General features: G+C 42.7%; 3 protein-coding genes across 3 annotated transcripts in view; 1 reads left to right on the top strand and 2 right to left on the bottom strand.

Moving 5' to 3' along the window:
- Positions 1-708: 708 nt before the first annotated feature.
- On the bottom strand, positions 709-9,575 carry LOC106598849 (UMP-CMP kinase). The gene is made up of 5 exons (XM_014189860.3): positions 9,457-9,575; positions 4,758-4,910; positions 4,487-4,563; positions 2,518-2,614; positions 709-2,214 (listed from the first exon to the last, which is right to left on the bottom strand). The coding sequence occupies exons 1-5, from the start codon at positions 9,478-9,480 to the stop codon at positions 2,173-2,175; spliced, it is 393 nt and encodes a 130-aa protein (XP_014045335.2). The 5' UTR covers positions 9,481-9,575; the 3' UTR covers positions 709-2,172.
- LOC106598847 (protein FAM78B) lies at positions 8,882-12,741 on the top strand. Its single transcript, XM_014189859.3, has 3 exons — positions 8,882-10,255; positions 10,640-10,919; positions 11,651-12,741. The coding sequence occupies exons 1-3, from the start codon at positions 9,921-9,923 to the stop codon at positions 11,891-11,893; spliced, it is 858 nt and encodes a 285-aa protein (XP_014045334.1). The 5' UTR covers positions 8,882-9,920; the 3' UTR covers positions 11,894-12,741.
- Positions 12,742-15,425: 2,684 nt separating this feature from the next.
- LOC106598841 (UDP-N-acetylglucosamine transporter-like) overlaps positions 15,426-21,845 on the bottom strand; it is a 36,354-nt gene continuing 29,934 nt past the window's right edge. Inside the window, exons 7-8 of the mRNA XM_045714506.2 lie at positions 17,100-17,233; positions 15,426-16,839 (exon numbers count right to left, since the gene is read on the bottom strand). Of these exons, the coding sequence (XP_045570462.1) occupies positions 16,713-16,839; positions 17,100-17,233 (261 nt within the window). The 3' untranslated portion in view covers positions 15,426-16,712. The remainder of the gene's footprint in view (positions 16,840-17,099; positions 17,234-21,845) is intronic.

Genomic DNA, 21,845 nt, shown 5'->3' with positions numbered 1-21,845 from the left:
TCATTTTGTTTTGGCCAATAAAGTTTGTTTGGATAGATTCTGTTCATATTTGGCCAAACAGTTGAAAAAGCAAAAATAATGACATGTTTATGAGTGCTCTTTGAAGAACCAAGAGGGCCAAGGAATCACAATATGTCATTCAATTAACTAATTCACTGAATAGTATGTGAATGTGACACTTTAAAAGTGGAAATTTACATGAAAAACTAAAATAACTAATAAAGTAAGAATGGTGATGTGGCATTTCTCAACACTAGCCAATCAATAGTAATGTCAGTCTGCCCTCTGCTGGTTTATTGGTTGACTGACATGGGAGTGATTCCTATCTGTGCAGACCTGTATCTACAATGTAGAGTTACATGGGTAGGTACAGTGTAACTGCCCATTGCTACATAATACTTACTCTCCTGGCTGTTTATATATTTAATTGCATAATGAAATTCTCATCAGATTAAACTATAACACATGATGAAATAATAAGGAATGTAAACAATGTTGAATGATTTCTGTGACATGAGTTGGTCTGTATGGCAAAGTTTTTCACTTACAGCACAATAACCGTTTAAGGCTTGTGGCGGAAACAAAATAAATAGATCGTAAATATCGTTACAGATATCAAAATCTCAGTGAGGAAGAATTCTATTGTTCCAGGAAGACTTTGTCAAACCTTTTTTGTACCAGGGACTTAAAAGCTATGGCCTCTTTTGTGTCAGGGATCAGCAAGCTGTGGTCTTTTGTCCTCAGGAACCGCTTACATTAAAGAGCACTGTAGAACTGACCAAATTAGAGTCCCAGGGACCGCCAGCAAACAGTTGAGAGACACTGATATAGCCTTGAGATAGTGTGATCTTCTGTCTGTGAGTGTGGAATTATCCGTTTGAGTGGGTCCGTCAGTAAGTATTCACCTGTCAAAGAAAAATGAAGTACAAACAGACAGACACGAGAGGGAGGTATATTTGGTTTGTCTGTCATTAACTTTTTCTCCCACTTTACATGGTAACATACTCAGATTCAACAAAACGGGTACTTTTTTTCCTTTGTTGTGTAATCAATGATTAAACAAATAAAACACAACAAAAACTTCAGTCGAGAGCTGATCTTTGTGCACTTTTGTAGTGACGCATAAAGCCAGAGCCAAGTGATCATGGAGAACTAGGTATCTATTGGACTTGACATTTTCAGACAGCCTACATGGGACCACAAAGACACTCAGTATTTCAGCATTCTGGAGAACACCAAATAATCTTTCATGTGCAGTGATGCACACTCACAGATAAACAGAGTTTAAATGTAGGACTAAGCCCAGTTTAAATTTCGAACTGGTCCAACACCGTATGTGCTGGAACCAACTATCTTAGTCATGCCAGTTTAATCCACTAATTTGTACTACTGCAATCAAGGTTGCTTGTTTCTCGATTACCTTAGTTCATATTTCTTTCAACATGAGACAGGTGTTTTCTATGTTTTATTAGTATACAGGGGAAGCCCATAAGACAACATTGTGTATCTAAATTGATTTAGCTGAGATGCTCTCTCTTTCCCCCTCGGTCTGTCCTTTTCTTCCGAATCCTTCTCTATCTAGTCCAGAGAAGTGGTTGGTCTGTGAAAAAAGCATGTGCTTGTCTAGGTTATCACTGACAGTGATGTACAGAGATTTTATCACAGAAAATGTCATTTTGTTAACATACTGTACTGTATATGCCTCTGCTTGACAAGAAAAACAAGCACCTCGCGGAGCAGAGAAATTCTAATAGTCTTGTCTGTATACAAAGACCCCTGACTAAAATGACAGACCTGTCAGTCAGTGTACTACTATCATAGTGAACCCCCTCAGAGGGTTCATGGAAGGTTTTTCAGCAGAGCATCTTACTACCTATCTCATTCACTTTAACACACACACACACACACACACACACACACACACACACACACACACACACACACACACACACACACACACACACACACACACACACACACACACACACACACACACACACACACACACACACACACACACACACACATATACCCCCCCTTGACATTGACAAAAAAATAGGCCCCCCCAAAAAAATTATAAGTGTAAAAAGTAATGAATGGAAATAAACTAACTATATTGTTGCTGCAACTAAAAGTAGCTGTGAATGGTAGTTGTTGGCAGTGTGCGGAATTTCAAATCTCCTTGTCCAGGATGGTTTTGACATTGGCAAACACCTGAAACAGAGGGAGAGAAAGAGATGCATTGGAGAAAACCAGATTCGTGTTTGTGTTTTTGTACATGTGCAATCGCCTGGGCAGAAGTGTGTGATTGCCCTCCGGAGGGTGCAAGGGAACAGAGAGACAACCAATAGGGAAAGAAACAGCTCAGATTGAGGGAATTCATACTGAATTGTAAGATCATAGTGAATGAGTGTGTACTACTGAGTGTTTACTACGGAGTGTGTATTACTGAGTGTGTTCCAAATGCCCATCATGTGTGACTGCAATGGCGCAGTGCTGTATTCTCCTATTGCTTACCTTGTCCACACCGCACGAGGCATCCACAGTGCGCACCTTGCCCTGTTTCTCATACAGTGAGATGACGGGCCGTGTTGACTGCAGGTAGGTCTGGATCCTTCAGGGGAGGAAACGAAGGCTCAGAAACAGGCTGACCAGCGCCTAGGAATCAGAGGAGACCCAAGTACATACAGCCAAGCTAAAACATGCTCCAGGGTATATTACTTTTAAGGGTGAGTCAAGGTGGGACTGAAAATCGGAATCTCAAAAGCAACGCCCGTCAATGTTTTTTCACTATTATTAAAGGTGCATTATCTAGTTGTGTACAACCTGACTGATTTCAGATAGAAATGTGAGTTATAGACCTATCATTCTCATTACAAGCAAGTCTGATTCACGATAGATCTGTTCTATATGAAATATTTCTATGCTTCACCTCGTTTAGTTTTTGCTTCATATTACTTCATATTAATAATACAATATCTTTGGTGACAAACTATATTTCACAGCGGTTTAGATAGCATGATGATTCTCTACACTATACATTGCTTGTTGTGTCGCATTAACTGAAATTAGAATTTTAGAAACCAGGAAATGGCAGAGCTATTTCAACATATGGCGCTTTATAAGTACCATTTTTTTTTATTGAGCAAGAGCCGTGTCTCCTTTTGAAAGGTCCAGTTCATATTAAAAAGGTCAATGCTCAGTGATCATAGAAAGCTCCCAAGCATACTACTCGCCAATGTCCAGTCTCTTGACAACAAGGTAGACGAAATCCGAGCAAGGGTAGCATTCCAGAGAGACATCAGAGACTGTAACGTTCCTTGTTTCACGGAAACATGGCTCACTCGAGACACGCTATCGGAGTCGGTACAGCCAGCTGGTTTCTTCACGCATCGTGCTGACAGAAACAAGCATCTTTCTGGTAAGAAGAAGGGAGGGGTGTATGCCTTATGATTAAGGAGACGGGGTGTGTCAACAAAACAAAGGAGATGATCATCAACAAAACAAAGGAGATGATCGTGGACTTCAGGAAACAGCAGAGGGAGCAGCCCCCTATCCACATCGACTGGACAGTAGTGGAGAAGGTGGAAAGTTCCTCGGCGTACACATCACGGACAAACTGAAATGGTCCACCCACACAGACAGCGTGGTGAAGAAGGCGCAGCAGCGCCTCTTCAACCTCAGGAGGCTGAAGAAATTCGGCTTGTCACCAAAAACACTCACAAACTTTTACAGATGCACAATCAAGAGCATCCTGTCGGGCTGTATCACCGCCGGGTACGGCAACTGCTCCGCCCATAACCGGAAGGCTCTCCAGAGGGTAGTGAGGTCTGCACAACGCATCACCGGGGGCAACCTACCTGCCCTCCAGGACACCTACACCACCCGATGTCACAGGAAGGCCAAAAAGATCATCAAGGACAGCAACCACCCGAGCCATTGCCTGTTCACCCTGCTATCATCCAGAAGGCGAGGTCAGTACAGGTGCATCAAAGCTGGGACCGAGAGACTGAAAAACAGCTTCTATCTCAAGGCCATCAGACTGTTAAACAGCCATCACTAACATTGAGTGGCTGCTGCCAACATACTGACTCAACTCTTTAATAACTTTAATAATCACTTTAATACTGGAAGATTTGATGAAATAAATGTATCACTAGCCACTTTAAACAATGCCACTTTATATAAAATGTTTACATACCCTACATTACTCATCTCATATGTATATACTGTACTCCATACCATTTACTACATCTTGCCTATGCCGTTCGGCCATCACTCATTCATATATTTTTATGTACATATTCTTATTCATTCCTTTACACTTGTGTGTATAAGGTAGTTGTTGTGAAATTGTGAGATTACTTGTTAGATATTACTGCATGGTCGGAACTAGAAGCACAAGCATTTCGCTACACTCGCATTAACATTTGCTAACCATGTGTAGGTGACAAATAAAATGTGATTTGATTAGTTTGGGCGCTACCTTTTCTCCAGGCTCGCTCTGTTGTCATCGGTGAGCCCGCTGCTCTTCCCTCTTTCTACACAGCTGTTGACACAGACCTGTAGACAAACAAAAACAGAGCTCTCAGGATAAAGATTACACTGTCAGCCAAGCAATAAAGACATTCACACTCGGAGGCAACTTTCAGAAATAAAAGTCGTACTCCAAATGTGTCATATGTGATATGTTGCCCTCCCTGTTCGTCCCCTCCCCTTCCTCTTGGAGATCCTTGCCCCCAAAGCCGTACTATTACCTCATTGCCACAGTCGAAGAAAAGCACAAATTTGACATCAGCCTCCCCATCCATGATGGTGGTCCACCCCTGGAGGTTTTCCTCATTTCGGGGGAAGCCGTCGATGAGGAAGTGGATCTTCTTCTCATCTAACTGCCTGGTCTCCTCCATGGCCTGAGGACAAAAACATGTGTATACTTGTATTGTAATAGGAATGTCCAGGTGAACACAAAGGAGAGCACTCGTTGGTAAAGTAAATCAAAAAATCTATCTGGTTTAGTACAAGTTGCAACAGGGAGACACCGTCCAACCAACACAGAAGCAGAGAAAATGTCTAAATGGCCTCTTCTGAGCAGGCCCTTACGTCCAAATCAGACAGCACCAAATGTTCTGTAAACACCCGCCTCTTGGAGACAGGCCCTTACGTCCAAATCAGACAGCACCAAATGTTCTGTAAACACCCGCCTCTTGGAGACAGGCCCTTATGTCCAAATCAGACAGCACCAAATGTTCTGTAAACACCCGCCTCTTGGAGACAGGCCCTTACGTCCAAATCAGACAGCACCAAATGTTCTGTAAACACCCGCCTCTTGGAGACAGGCCCTTACGTCCAAATCAGACAGCACCAAATGTTCTGTAAACACCCGCCTCTTGGAGACAGGCCCTTACGTCCAAATCAGACAGCACCAAATGTTCTGTAAACACCCGCCTCTTGGAGACAGGCCCTTACGTCCAAATCAGACAGCACCAAATGTTCTGTAAACACCCGCCTCTTGGAGACAGGCCCTTACGTCCAAATCAGACAGCACCAAATGTTCTGTAAACACCCGCCTCTTGGAGACAGGCCCTTACGTCCAAATCAGACAGCACCAAATGTTCTGTAAACACCCGCCTCTTGGAGACAGGCCCTTACGTCCAAATCAGACAGCACCAAATGTTCTGTAAACACCCGCCTCTTGGAGACAGGCCCTTACGTCCAAATCAGACAGCACCAAATGTTCTGTAAACACCCGCCTCTTGGAGACAGGCCCTTACGTCCAAATCAGACAGCACCAAATGTTCTGTAAACACCCGCCTCTTGGAGACAGGCCCTTATATACTAATCAGACAGCACCAAATGTTCTGTAAACACCCGCCTCTTGGAGACAGGCCCTTATATACTAATCAGACAGCACCAAATGTTCTGTAAACACCTGCCTCTTGGAGACAGGCCCTTATATACTAATCAGACAGCACCAAATGTTCTGTAAACACCCGCCTCTTGGAGACAGGCCCTTATATACTAATCAGACAGCACCAAATGTTCTGTAAACACCCGCCTCTTGGAGACAGGCCCTTACGTCCAAATCAGACAGCACCAAATGTTCTGTAAACACCTGCCTCTTGGAGACAGGCCCTTATATACTAATCAGACAGCACCAAATGTTCTGTAAACACCCGCCTCTTGGAGACAGGCCCTTACGTCCAAATCAGACAGCACCAAATGTTCTGTAAACACCCGCCTCTTGGAGACAGGCCCTTATATACTAATCAGACAGCACCAAATGTTCTGTAAACACCCGCCTCTTGGAGACAGGCCCTTATATACTAATCAGACAGCACCAAATGTTCTGTAAACACCCGCCTCTTGGAGACAGGCATTTACACTACCAGTCAAACGTTAGAACACCTACTCATTCATGGGTTTTTCTTTATTTTTACAAATTTCAACATTGTAGAATAATAGTGAAGACATCTAAACTATGAAATAACACATGGAATCATGTAGTAACCAAAAAGTGTTAAAGAAATCCAAATCTATTTTATATTTGAGATCCTTCAAATAGCCACCCTTTAATGAGAAAAACCCTTGAATGAGTAACGTTGGGTGTTGTAAAACTTTTGATCGGTATGCTAATCAGACAGCACCAAATGTTCACCAAATGTTCTGTAAACACCAGCCCCAGAGGCTTGTAGGAAGTCAAAACTAAAGGCAGTGCTGTCAGCTGCTACAGAATCACACAGTGTTCACAGCATGTCATCAATACAACAGTGCATAATCAGTGTTCTCTGTCCTTATACATTCCGTTTGGCGTCACCCACTATCAACAGATATGAGAATAATCCATAACATTCAGCATCAAGCCAAGTGACCATCAACACACACCTTCAGTGTCACAAACACTAGAAATCATGTGTATTACAGAAAGGACAAATATATTCACATTCTGTTTATCACTCTAATCTAAATAGGAACTTTAGTCACCTTAAATCTCCCCATGACATATTTCCTAACAATTTAGCTAGCCTAATTTGTTAACGAATTAATTGGGTTATGAGAATGAAATTGTCTGGGAGTAATGTAGATCCTTTAAAAGGAGTGCAATAGTAACAATGTCCTAAGCAGAGAATAAATATAAAGGAGTCACGTAGTATATGCCTAGATGGTTATTGTTCAACAGTGAGTTGCTGTGCTCCATTGACACTGAAAGCAGGGGAGGGGTTTAGGGAGAGACGAGTCAGCATCACTAGTGCCCTTTAACTCTTATTGTGCTGAATAAATGGACACTACGCGTGGGTTGGTGTTATTTCATGCTGGAACAGAATGCTTGCTCAAACTCATTTGGCCACAGCCCTAAATTATGAATATAGGGCAGGGATTGACATTAAGGTCTTAAAGACACGTCAGGAATACTTTTAGGTTGCCAAAAGATTATGATCACATGCCCGAAAATTTTAAGAAGCTATTTTCACCTACACACAGGGGAGAAACCAGAAAGATCTGACTAATGGATTTATTTGCATTTTGGCTGCTATCAGGAGAGAAAAATGAATTGCCAGCTCAATGGGACAACCACAGAGAAGGCTCAACTTGCACAACTGCTCAGGTCACTTGCCCGGGGCAATAGGACAACCCTTAATGCCAATCCCTGATATGTCAAAACACACATCAAAGTAGTTGGCAAATACATGAAACAACTTGTCACAGAAGAAAGCCATAGGAGGCCTGCTGAATATCAGTAGTAGACACTAAATCTTTGCTTGAGTTTATCTATTGACGCAAAACACCACCCAGACAGACATCTGCCTTGATTTCTCATGCCTCCCTGTTCAAGTGCCCCATTGGTTGGAGGGGTAGAGCAGGTGATTAAAAAAAAGACCTTTACATAAAGTGAATTGCACGACAGCTGAACATGATAAGATGTACACTACACATCCGCATGACGTCAATAGCAGTGCATAGGCTACTCTGTATGTAGTTAGAAGCCGACCACCATAAACACATTCTCAACAGAGGCACCGTGTGTTCAATGTAAGACATGAAAACACTAGCTACTGATTAGAATAGAAGTCATGTCTGTTTTACATAACAAGCTAGCTAGCCTGTGTCTGTCGTTGGTGAACTATAGCCCACGTTGAATTCCTGAGGGGTAAACTACAAAACAGAATCAATGAGTTAGCCAGCTAAATAACTTTTTATTTTTAAGAAAGATAAGCTACAAATGAACATGTTCTAATTGATACAAAAACCCAAAACAATAGATTGTGATTATTTCTGGTTGTTTATCGAAGTTATAGTACCTGGCGAACTGATTCATAGCAGCTACTATACCCCTCTCTCAGTAGAACCTTTATCCATAGCTAGTTTGCTAGTCGAAAGTGTAATGATGGAAAAAATATATATAATTATTATTCATAGTTATTTAGCTAGTGTGGTGCTGGCATAGTTATACTGGTAACTGCTCCTTCTTCTATATGTGGCTATGCTAACATACATTGATACATTTAGCTGGTCTCCACTCGACAGAAGTTGCCACGACCCCCTCAAATCTATTAGTGGTTTCTTTTCCTAACACAATTCAACGCCCTGTCAAATGATCACGGTCCTTTTCATGGCTCTTTCTCGCCGTCTCACCGAGCACGAACACAACCTGCGTCTTCTTCATGTCGATCAACGCTCCGCACCTTCGCAGATAAACTACTCAATAAACGGAAAGTCATACACCGAAAACAACAACCGATCAGGGAGTCGCAGGACAGGTTGAAAGAGCTGTTTATGAACGTCAGTGGGAAGTCCGCAATAGCCAACACCACTTCCCACTGTTGACGTTGCCAACCAATGGCAGCACAGGAGGGTCCCCGGGGTGTTAACCGCGACTATATGATGTCTACGCAGGGGTCTGGAGACGCCTCTCCCTCACTGGTTGTCGCTGTCTGTCCTCCCAGCATCAGCACCTATCCCAACTGAACAGCGACCGACCGAGACTAAATGATGCTCTACCAAGCGAGGGAGTTGGACGGATAATGGTTAATCGGTCGACGGAGATAGAAATGGATGATTCGTGTCACCAAAACATTTAAGGGATAACTGAGCGGCTGGGTATCACACGAAGTCCCGGGCACGTTTGTGCAGCTCTGGCTGCTTTCTCTCATCATTCATAATGCACCATTCATGATGCGAGCTTCCCTCATCCTTGATCTCAAGAATGGCAAGAAGAAAACATTGAAATAGCCTAGCGTTATTGGCTCGACAGGGCACCATAGCCTGCCACGCGCTGTTTCATTGATTCATATATACTATTAGGCTATAACTAGCCTACTATCATCGGGTTTGGGTAGCATATGAGCCAAAGTCTTCTTGTTGTGCCGACCAAGACAATCTTCTTTGAGGGCGCAGTACCAAAAGCAGGGCTATGCAAGCCATCCAAACAAAGGCACCCCAACACCCCCATTGACTCACCTGCTGTCCCGTCGCCACTGACATGACAACGCCGAGCAGAAAGAGCAGGATCAAAGGGCACCGACCTGCAGCCGGACGCGTGGACTCGAAAAGGAAGGGGGCGACGGACTCGAAGCGAGGAAGCAGCAGCCCGAGGGATACCCAATTGCAGTATCTGGGGATAAGCACCAAGGGCAGTGCGGCACTCAACAGTCATATCGGGGGAAGGTGGTGGGGGAGCGGTTCAGTGTACCTTCCCCCACTCTTCGTTCTTCTCCTACCTTGTCCTTAACGTTCCATTTTCCTGGCGCGAAAAAATGCTTGAAAACAACTGCAGTATTGATTTGATTTCGAATGTTGGCTCTGTGTTTATATTCAAAATGATTCATCTATTTCGTTTTCTTAAGCCATTTGACTGCATCAGTGATGGGCAATTCAAATATTAATCTTGATTTACAAGCTCGCTGGAATCCGAGAGGGGACTGATGTACATACTGGTCAGGTATCATCTCCTCCCTCAGTCTCTTGTTCTGCTTACTGTGCTACTTGCCAGCACCATGGGCTGTATCCAGAGCATCGCCTGCAAGCCGCGCATTAGAAGGGAGAACATTGTAGTCTACGAGGTATCGGCCTCCATTGACCAGTGCCCAACGGTGATAGAGGAGAACTCGCCTATAGTGCTGCGGTATAAGACACCATATTTCAGGGCCTCCGCCGGGATCGTAATGCCTCCGGTGCCCCGCAATGAAACCTGGGTGGTGGGTTGGATCCAGGCTTGTACTCAAATGGAGTTCTACAATACTTATGGTGACATTGGCATGTAAGTTCTGAGCTGTCACCATCAGTAATCATTCAATCTGACTGACTCTCTCTCTCTCTCTCTCTCTCTCTCTCTCTCTCTCTCTCTCTCTCTCTCTCTCTCTCTCACACACAGACACACAATAGGCTTTAGTTCAGTGTGCTAATGTCTTGAGTCACTTGGCCAGACGATCCAGGTTTGGTACCGTCTGTCACATAATGTGAGCTGTTCTGTCTATATGTAATGCGTTGGATGACTGAAATTCTAGCTATTGTACATTTCCTAGGCTACTATTAACATAGTCCATTAAGCGAGGCTATTGTAATGTATCATTATCATAAACTGTTGTACTGTTTTGTAGCCTGATATGATATAATAATATCATCTTTTTGTTCACTACCAAAGGTCCAGCTGGGAGTTACCAGAGCTCCGCGAGGGCCGGGTCAAGGCCATCAGCGACTCGGACGGGGTCAGCTACCCCTGGTACGGCAACACCACCGAGACAGTCACCCTCACGGGCCCCACGTCCAAGCCGTCGCGCCTCACGGTCAGCATGAACGACAACTTCTACCCCAGTGTGACCTGGGCCGTGCCCATCAGCAACAGCAACACAGCCATGCTGTCACACATCAGCCGAGACCAGAGCTTCATCACCTGGCTGGTTGCCATCAACTCTGTCACCAAGGTACTGTCGGCTTCAGAACGTGGACTTCCTTGAACTGCTCTGTTTAGTTTTTGTTTCATTATCTTAAAAGGTATAGTTCACATCAAAGTCAAAGTTTGTCCGTCGTTTCCCAACCTCTAAAGTGGTCTAATCTCGAGATAAATCCACATCCCACACAATCAGTTGTATGGAGCCAACAATATGTTCCTCAATCCCAAATGAGTGGGAATGATTAGCACCATCTAATTAGTTTGATCAACCCAACAAATGGTGTGTAATGTGGACTCATTCCAACATCCCTTTGAGTTCTGAAAACATCTGACAAACACATTTTGGACTGAACCAAGCCTTTAAATTAGTGTTTTCTATGGTGTTCCTGGAGTACCCCCAGGACTGTTCATTTCTGTCCTAGCCCAGTGCAGCCTTGGGCCGGGGGTAGTTAATGTAGGCTACATATTGGGAAACACTTCTCTATGTGCTAACTGTAAAGCTCTTTGGGCTGCAGCGTATTACATGACAGTTGCTATACAAGACTCAGTGCAGGCTGCTGATGGGAGAACGGCTCATAATAATGGCCTGAACGGAGCAAATGGAATGGCATCAGACACCTGGAAACCATGTTTGATGTATTTGAAACCATTCCACTGATGCCGCTCCAGTCATTACCACAAGCCCATTCTCCCTAATTAAGGCGCCACCAACCTCCTGTGATGCAAGTTAACTTTTACGAATATAATTTTTTCACTTCCCAGGAGCGCATTGTGCTGCAGACGGTGCGGTGGCGGATGCGGGTGGACATTGCCGTGGACCCTGACATGCCCCTTGGCTCCAGGGCCTCCCTAGTGGGCCGTCCTCACCAGGAGCAGCCCCACATCCTCAACTATCAGGAGCCAATCCTTTCCAATGCCCTGGGACGACCCAATGCCAACGACGCCCAAGTGCTGATGTGGAGGCCCCGCAGAGGGGCACCCCTGGTGGTCATACCGCCCAAATAAGGTCGAAAAGACTGAGAAAGAGAGATGTGATTGGTTCACGGTAATGAGGAAGTGTGGCCCATCGCAAAGCAGGGAAATTATGAGTTATCTTGCCAAGATGTCAGCTCTTCACTCATACCTACTACTGTCAGGGTTCAATGGATGATAAGAAATTGTGAAAAACTGTAGGTATTTTCTCTGGACTGGACTGCATTGGAATTGGCACAGCGGAAATCTACAGAGCTAGACTGGTTTCAGGTGCAGACTCAACACTGCATCAGCGTTTGATTAAGTAGGACTGTTTTTGGACGGCCAGAGTCCTGAATTAGAGTTGTATCCATTGGACAGAAAGGGACAGAGCTATCGAAGTTTCGTTGAGGTGGACTGAACACAGAACTGCATCCTACTGTAGATCTTATTGCATGAGAAAGAAAACGGTCTTTGACTGGAATAAGAATACCATTTTATATAAGCTCATCACATTAAGGATATTGAATGGAACTCTAACATTGGCCATGAAATCCTGCAAGCTGGAAAATCTCCTCAGTGCCAATTATGGATATAACAGCCTTTAACGCTCATACAACATTTTAAGAACACATCGTTAGATTTAATTATGAGTCAAATCATATTATATAAATCTTCTGTTAGTTTAAGATCAATCAGATTGTATTAAGAACACCGACTTGGCATAAAGTTCTACAAAGAAATGGGCTGATTGTAGTCTTATTGAAATACGCCATGTTTATCCATTCACATAGAAACATAGAACATGGACAGGTTAAAGGTGTGGGTTTTCTGGTGTCAGTTGAGTATCTACATGTACAAACATGAATGTCCAAGTCTAAGTCCAACCCTTGCCCCTACCCATATTGCTTATCTTTACAATCCTTTCCGATTTACTCAAAAGTGTCTTGGGTGAAGGGATAGGGGTTTATTTGGGATTGGGCCATAGTCCCACATTACACTATTAAGGCAGTAGTCTGAGCTGGTATTGAGTTTATTCAGAGGGGTCCCTGTCATATTACACAATGTCACATGATTCACGCTCCATCTATGCTGCTCACCAGGTTCAGTCCACACCTTCCCATCTTTCTGTCCATTTCTCTCTCTCTTATCACTCCATCATTCTCTCTCCTCTCTACATGTCACAATCCCTGAATTTCTCTCCACTCCAAGACTATGCAAACACAGAGGGACTGTTGAGTGAGATAAAAAGTACCAGTCAAAAGTTTAGACACACTTAATCATGCAAGGGTTTTTCTTTATTTTTACTATTTTCCACATTGTAGAATAATAGTGAAGACATCAAACTATGAAATAACAGATATGGAATCGTGTAGTAACCAAGAAAGTGTTAAACAAATCAAAATATATTTGAGATTCTTTGAAGTAGCCACCCTTAGCCTTGATGACAGCTTTGCACACTCTTGGCATGCTCTCAACCAGCTTCACCTCGAAGGCTTTTCCAACACTCTTGAAGGATTTACCACATATGCTGAGCACTTGTTGGCTGCTTTTCCTTACTCTGCCATCCAACTCATCCCAAACCATCTCAATTGGGTTGAGGTCGGGTGATTGTGGAGGCCAGGTCATCTGATGCAGCACTCCATTACTCTCCATATTGGTCAAATAGCCCTTACCCAGCCTGGAGGTGTGTAAGGGGTCCTTGTCCTGTTGAAAAACAAATTATAGTCCCACTAAGCACAAACCAGATGGGATGGCATATCACTGCAGAATTCTGTGGTAGTCATGCTGGTTAAGTGTGCCTTGAATTCTAAATAAATCACAGAGTATCACCAGCAAAGCACCCCCACACCATCACACCTCCTCCCCCATGCGTCATGGTGGGAGCCACACATGCGGAGATCATCCGTTCACCTACTCTGCGTCTCACAAAGACACAGCGGTTGGAACCAAAAATCTCAAATTTGGACTCATCAGACCAAAAGACAGATTTTCACCGGTCTAATGTCCACTGCTCGTGTTTCTTGGCCCAAGCAAGTCTCTTCTTCTTATTGGTGTCCTTTAGTAGTGGTTTTTTTTCAGCAATTTGACCACGAAGGCTTGATTTACGCAGTCTCCTCTGAACAGTTGATGTTGAGATGTGTCTGTTACTCTGGGTCTTCCTTTCCTGTGACATCCTCATGAGAGCCAGTTTCATCATAGCGCCTGATGGTTTTTGTGACTGCACTTGAATAAACTTTCAAAGTTCTTGATATTTTCCGTATTGACTGACCTTCATGTCTTAAAGTAATGATGGACTGTCATTTCTCTTTGCTTATTTGAGTTGTTCTTGCCATAATATGGACTTGGTATTTTGCCAAATAGGGCTATCTTCTGTATACCACCCCTACCTTGTCACAACACAACTGATTGGCTTAAACGCATTAAGAAGGAAAGAAATTCCACAAATTAACTATTAACAAGGCACACCTGTTAATTGAAATGCATTCCAGGTGACTACCTCATGAAGCTGGTTGACAGAATGCCAAGAGTGTGCAAAGCTGTCATCAAGGCAAAGGGTGGCTACTTTGAAGAATATAAAATATATTTTGATTTGTATCACACGTTTTTACTAACTACATGATTCCATATGTGTTATTTCATAGTTTTGATGTCTTCACTATTATTCTACAATGTAGAAAATAGTAAAATAAAGAAAAACCCTTGAATGAGTAGGTGTGTCCAAACTTTTGACTGGTACTGTAGGTGGATAAATGATTAGGAAACACAGGGTGGAGTTATTTTTCACAATGATGGCTTTCGTCATTTCCCCAAAATGGCTGCCGTTCATTGATTAAACTGAATCTTTTTCCAGCCACATTCACAATTGTCATTCTTGGGTAAGATGGAAGCTCTTTCCATGTTAGATACTCAAATAAATTAAAATAGATTATATATGAACACAGCTTATGCACCTCTGACTAGGCACCAAACATATTCAGTGATCTGTTGTTATAGAGACTGTTTTGGTTTGTCTAAACTCGACACCATAGGAAGCAGGAACCAGGGTCGCCTTCATTAGGGCACAACGTAGCAGGATGCTTTGCAACACAAAAATTCGGGCAGTCACACCCTGTCTTTAGCCTGTTTTGTTCCGTTTGGTGCCCAATATGACCCAGTTGTTGTGAAACATCACACAATTTATTACCTCTTTGCTCATCAATAAATCCTGCTTTGTGATTTCATGCCTAGATGAAACAACACACATACATACATACATACATACATGCACACATGCATACATGCATACATACATACATACATACATACATACATACATACATACAGACATACATACATACATACATACATACATACATACATACATACATACATACATACATACATACATACATACATACATACATACATACATACATACAACTGGCTTTTTCAATACAAAACATCTGTTTAGACCCATATTTCACATTTGATCACTAATTATTAATTTCTGTTGTTGCATGAAAGGCAATTTTTGCATACAAACATCAGCAACTGGATGTGCAATTCTTTGGATCTGAATGTCCGGAAATGATCAGCAAGTTCAAAGCATTCCTTCCTTTAATCCTTTTCCTCCTTGTCCCCAATAAAAAGACATCCAGCATCTTTAGTCATTCGTCTCAACCCCTCCCCTCTGCAGTAAATGTGCTATGGCCCAACACTCCCACTAGGTAGAGCTGGCACTCAAAAACAAATGAGGAGGGGCTTTGTAACATGTGAGGCATTCAATTCATTTGAATGCCCTTGGTCTTATTGACCGTCAGTACCCCAAAATACATTCATACTACAAACTGTCTTTCCCCTACTCCCTTATTCCCCAAATACATAAATACATGATAAAATATATAAAAATCAAATATTTATCTCAAACTAACGTTGTCAGTGAATTCTTGGATTCATAAATACATTTTTGTTGATACCTGTAACGTCCCTGTTTTCCCATGATTCCATGATTTGGTGAGTTTGGCTCCATGATCACAGATGAAAGATCAAAGGTGAGCATAACCCTTCATAGGCAACAGCTTCAGCTCCATGAATGGGCCTGTAAGGGTGTGTGTGTGTGTGTGTGTGTGTGTGTGTGTGTGTGTGTGTGTGTGTGTGTGTGTGTGTGTGTGTGTGTGTGTGTGTGTGTGTGTGTGTTAACTGTGAAGAATTCACATTCATGAGCCTGTTCGAGTCAAACTTGATGGAGTCACTATGGTGAGAGCATTGTACCATTTTTACCCCCATGCAACATAAATCACTTTGAATTTCAATAAAAAGCTTAGTAAATGCTAAATAGTCATTGTCGGATGTTGCCCTCCATCTTGATTGGACAAACAAAACCCAGTCTGTGTTGGCGGTCTCAGTCATTCCGTTTCAGGCGACTCCTATCTATTGTGTGCGCTAAACATCGCAGGGCTACTTCTGTCTACACTCTTTATCCAGAAGTTGTGCTCCTCCTGAGTAAGTGAACCTCGTCCTCCTCAGCAACCTATTCCTCTCTCCATCTTGCCCTCTTTCCCTGTGTGTCTCTTCTTTGGGGTTCAAGGGCTGTGGTGGTGGGTCTCCAATCTAGACTCTGCTATGGCTGGTGGTGGGTCTCCAATCTAGACTCTGCTATGGCTGGTGGTGGGTCTCCAGTCTAGACTCTGCTATGGCTGGTGGTGGGTCTCCAATCTAGACTCTGCTATGGCTGGTGGTGGGTCTCCAGTCTAGACTCTGCTATGGCTGGTGGTGGGTGTCGACTCTAGACTCTGCTATGGCTGGTGGTGGGTCTCCAGTCTAGACTCTGCTATGGCTGGTGGTGGGTCTCCAGTCTAGACTCTGCTATGGCTGGTGGTGGGTCTCCAGTCTAGACTCTGCTATGGCTGGTGGTGGGTCTCCAATCTAGACTCTGCTGTGGCTGGTGGCAGGCCTCAGCCTCATAGCCATACAGGAAGGTGGCAGCAATGACCAGCACTGCTCCTAGGAAGAACACACTAGGGGGAGAGGGAGAGAGAGACAGAGAAAGAGAGACACAAAGAGAGAGAGAGAGAGAGAGAGAGATAGAGAGAGAGAGATCAGAGGTTGTTAGAGTTATAGACAGAACATTTATATTCAGGGCATTCTCATATTAATTCAGCTCTCTTTTTGTATTCCCTTCTGTATTTTATCAGGAAATCTGTTGAGATAAAGAACCTTTTATCCAAAATGGACCTGGCCAGATGATTTATCAAAGTGTGTGTGTGCGTATGTGTACCTGGTGGGGTTGAAGTCCTCCAAACAGAAGTAGGATATGAGTGTTGACAGGATGATGGAGAGTGAGGTGGAAAACCCCTTCAGGATGTTGTCTGCATACTTAATGACTGCTGCTATGACCAACCCGCCCAGAGCCTGGAAACACAAGCAACACAGAGAGGACATGTATTTAACCCTTTACTGCAGTGGGCTAAATCAGTGTTTCTTGGTAGCCTTAAACAAATCTACTTTGAAACAAAAGTATACACCTCACACACAGGGGGGTACACCTCATTTTTGAACGTTGCTATGGACACAGCCAAACAATTGAAGTGCAGAGTGAGGGTGGCAAACTTGTCAGAGTAAATTATTTGAAGGAGTCAATTTATAGAGTATACAAATCAAGTATACAAGTGTAAGTGTAATTGTATATTTATTTAATTCAAGTTCGCTAATGCTAGCTAGACCTACTAGTAGTTCTGTTGTGATAATAACGTTAGTTAGACCTACTAGTAGTTCTGTTGTGATAATAACGTTAGTTAGACCTACTAGTAGTTCTGTTGTGATAATAACGTTAAGTAAACCTACTAGTAGGCTAGTTCTGTTGTGATAATAACGTTAGCTAGACCTACTAGTAGTTCTGTTGTGATAATAACGTTAGTTAGACCTACTAGTAGTTCTGTTGTGATAATAACGTTAGTTAGACCTACTAGTAGTTCTGTTGTGATAATAATGTTAGTTAGACCTACTAGTAGTTCTGTTGTGATAATAACGTTAGTTAGACATACTAGTAGTTCTGTTGTGATAATAACGTTAGTTAGACATACTAGTAGGCTAGTTCTGTTGTGATAATAACGTTAGTTAGACCTACTAGTACGCTAGTTCTGTTGTGATAATAACGTTAGTTAGACCTACTAGTAGTTCTGTTGTGATAATAACGTTAGTTAGACATACTAGTAGGCTAGTTATGTTGTGATAATAACGTTAGCTAGACCTACTAATAGGCTAGTTCTGTTGTGATAATAACGTTAGTTAGACCTACTAGTAGTTCTGTTGTGATAATAACGTTAGTTAGACCTACTAGTAGTTCTGTTGTGATAATAATGTTAGTTAGACCTACTAGTAGTTCTGTTGTGATAATAACGTTAGTTAGACCTACTAGTAGTTCTGTTGTGATAATAACGTTAGTTAGACATACTAGTAGGCTAGTTCTGTTGTGATAATAACGTTAGTTGTGTTGTGGTAGAGGTTAACTCAGGCCCGGGCCGTCCACCAAGCCAATAAGTCTAACAATAACTAGAATTATAAACTATAGGCAACATAACTATAACATTTTGGTGAGCATCCACACTAGAGGAAAGTTCTACAGTCCTACACCTGTCAATCAACTGATTAAAGCATCCTACTGCAGGCTGCCTAGTAATAAGGTAGTGACACATGACCATTCATGAGTAATGTTCCCCCTCATTTATTTCGGCACTGAGCAAATGTAGGGTCTGCTGAATGCAAACTTGAACGATGTGAAAATTCTGTGCAACTTCTGGTGCATGCTTACTGTGAACACTGAGGCTGTAGCCGCTTTAAGTTACAGTTATAACAGTGGCCAAGTAGGCTACTGTGGCAATTTTATGTAATGTAGGACAACCAGACTACCATAATGTAGGACTACCAGAGTGACCTACCATCAAAAACAATGGAGAAAATGCATCCCATAACATTTTAACATGGAAATAGATGTTCTATTTTTCAGCCAATATGTGGTGTTCAATGTCGGCCTACATTCCGTGAGACTTTTGGAAAAAATATGCAGGGTTTGACATTGTCACGCCCTGACCTGAGAGAGTCGTTTTTCTCTGTTTGGTTAGGTCAGGGTGTGACATGGGGTAGGCATTCTATGTGTTGTATGTCTATGTTGTTTTTTCTTTATTGGCCGAGTATGGTTTCCAATCAGAGGTTGTCATTCGTTGTCTCTGATTGGGAATCATACTTAGGCAGCCTTTTCCCCACCTGTGTTTGTGGGTTATTATTATTTCTGTGTGTATACGCCACAGTTGCATTACGTTTCTTGCTGTTTACCTGTTTATTGTTTTGGTTCGGTTTTCTTCAAATAAAGATGTGGAATTACCGGCACGCTGCGCCTTGGCTCATATATGACAGGGAATTTGAAGATAGAGAACGTGACAGACATTAACTTGTTTATCCACTTGTCCTTCAGACAAGGTGACTAACAATGTGGTGTTTTGATGCAAGAAATCACTTTACAAAATGAAATTCATTCTTATTTCCATACCATTATTACAGAAAATCAGGCAAATAATGCCTATTGGCTACTTAAATTATTCAAGCCTGTTTCAAAATACAACACGGCCCCTTTAAGACAGATTTTTTTTCCCTGGCTCACTTTTCAAAGATGGCTAGAAATGCACACATTTTGTTCTCCTGTAGGAAGCAGCCACTCCCCCATTGCTGACTAGAAATGAGCTATAACTGGGCTAATAACTCACTTACTAGCAAAGAATATGAACAAATGTGCACACATGACTACATGCAGTTCTTGCTTTGATCTTGTGCATCTACTCGCAACCACTCATGCGGTAAACACTGTCTAGTTCAAAGAAAATGGCACAGATCCATAAATGGCAATGGTCTATTTGGCTCTGATTGGTTTTGCTGCACTGGTCTGTAGAGTAGGGGCTGAGTAGTTAGTTTCAATGCAATAGAATCCTACTCCAGTGCGTTCTGTCTACAAGAAAATCATGTGCACAGTTTGTTTTGTTTCGGTATGTTTCAGTGAAAGTGGCTAACATTGGCAATTCCCACAGTAGATTGAAACGTTGACAGTGTTAACTAAAGGGGAAAGCTGTGAAGTTCAATCTCATGCTTCTCTGCACAGGCTAATATTTATTCTGTGTGTGCACCTGCACAGTTTAGAGGGAACATTGTTTATGAGGTCTCTAATGCACAGATAGGCTACTGGTTCAGAGTGACCATTCAGTGTTTTCATGGTGTTTTCATTGTCATAGTGACCACTGCAGATAATAGGCTACTTCAATGTACAGTTGAAGTCGGAAGTTTACCTACACTTAGGTTGGAGTCATTAAAACTCATTTTTCAACCACTCCACAAATTTCTTGTTAACAAACTATAGTTTTGGCAAGTCGGTTAGGACATCTACGTTGTGCATGACACAAGTCATTTTTCCAACAATTGTTTACAGACAGATCATTTCACTTATAATTCACTGTACCACAATTCCAGTGGGTCAGAAGTTTATATACACTAAGTTCACTGTGCCTTTAAACAGCTTGGAAAATTCCATAAAATTATGGCATGGCTTTAGAAGCTTCTGATAGGCTAATTGACATCATTTGAGTCAATTGGAGGTGTATCTGTGGATGTATTTCAAGGCCTACCTTCAAACTCAGTGCCTCTTTGCTTGACATCATGGGAAAATCAAAAGAAATTAGCCAAGACCTCAGAAAAGAATTGTAGACCTCCACAAGTCTGGTTCATCCTTGGGAGCAATTTCCAAACCCCTGAAGGTTCCACGTTCATCTGTACAAACAATAGTACGCAAGTATAAACACCATGGGACCACGCAGCCGTCATACCGCTCAGGGCAGGAGACACATTCGGTCTCATAGAGATGAACGTACTTTGGTGCAAAAAGTGCAAATCAATCCCAGAACAACAGCAAAGGACCTTATGAAGATGCTGGAGGAAACAGGTAGGATCTATATCCACAGTAAAATGAGTCCTATATCTGTCACGTCTGCTCCCGCTCTTCCCTTCCTCTGGCGCTTGGGGGCGCCAGATTACCCTGCATTACACGCTCCTACCATCCATTACTCACACCTGCCCTCCCTCCCTCACTTGCATCAGAGATATTGGACTCACCTGGACTCATTCATCACCTGTTTATTTCCTCCCCTATAATTGTCAGTTCCCCAGCTCTGTACCCTGCTGCTGCGTTGTATTGTTTTTGTCTTTGTATTTGTTTCTGACGCTGTTCCTGTCTTGTCTATGTCAGTTGTTTATTAAATGTTTACTCCCCGTACCTGCTTTGTCTCTCCAGCGTCATTCCGCGTGACAATATCGACATAACCTGAAAGGCCACTCAGCAAGGAAGAAGACACTTCTCCAAAACCGCCATAAAAAAAGCCAGACAGTTTGCAACTTCACATGGGAACAAAGATCATACTTTTTGGAGAAATGTCCTCTGGTCTGATGAAACAAAAATAGAACTGTTTGGCTATAATGACCATCATTATGTTTGGAGGAAAAAGGGGGAGGCTTGCAAGCCGAAGAACACCATCCCAACCGTGAAGCATGGGGGTGGCAGCATCATATTGTGGGGGTGCTTTGCTGCAGGAGGGACTGGTGTACTTCACAAAATAGATGGCATCATGAAGGATGGAAAATTATGTGGATATATTGAAGCAACATGTCAAGACATCAGTCAGGAAGTTAAAGCTTGGTCGCAAATGGGTCTTCCAAATGGACAATGACCTCAAGTATACTTCCAAAGTTGTGGCAAAATGGCTTAAGGACAACAAAGTCAAGGTATTGGAGTGGCCATCACAAAGCCCTGACCTCAATCCTATAGAACATTTCTGGGCAGAACTGAAAAAGCGTGTGCGAGCAAGGAGGCCTACAAACCTGGCTCAGTTACACCAGCTCTGTCAGGAGGAATGGGCCAAAATTCACCCAACTTTTTGTGGGAAGCTTGTGGAAGGCTATCCAAAACGTTTGCCCCAAGTTAAACAAT

The sequence above is a fragment of the Salmo salar genome, chromosome 03, assembly GCF_965601325.2.
Source record: "Salmo salar chromosome 03, fSalSal1, whole genome shotgun sequence".
NCBI classification, from domain to species: domain Eukaryota; kingdom Metazoa; phylum Chordata; class Actinopteri; order Salmoniformes; family Salmonidae; genus Salmo; species Salmo salar.
This window is presented reverse-complemented; position numbering and strand designations above follow the sequence as displayed.

Excerpts from the sequence above, each read along its gene's own strand:
- LOC106598849 (XM_014189860.3), bottom strand. The coding sequence starts at position 9,480 with ATGTCAGTGGCGACGGGACAGCAG. Across the intron at positions 4,911-9,456 it reads CAGTGGCGACGGGACAGCAG|GCCATGGAGGAGACCAGGCA; the intron begins GTGAGTCAATGG and ends TTTTGTCCTCAG. Across the intron at positions 4,564-4,757 it reads TCTTCGACTGTGGCAATGAG|GTCTGTGTCAACAGCTGTGT; the intron begins GTAATAGTACGG and ends GTTTGTCTACAG.
- LOC106598847 (XM_014189859.3), top strand. The coding sequence starts at position 9,921 with ATGTACATACTGGTCAGGTATCATCTCCTCCCTCAGTCTCTTGTTCTG. Across the intron at positions 10,256-10,639 it reads ACTTATGGTGACATTGGCAT|GTCCAGCTGGGAGTTACCAG; the intron begins GTAAGTTCTGAG and ends TCACTACCAAAG. Across the intron at positions 10,920-11,650 it reads CCATCAACTCTGTCACCAAG|GAGCGCATTGTGCTGCAGAC; the intron begins GTACTGTCGGCT and ends TTCACTTCCCAG.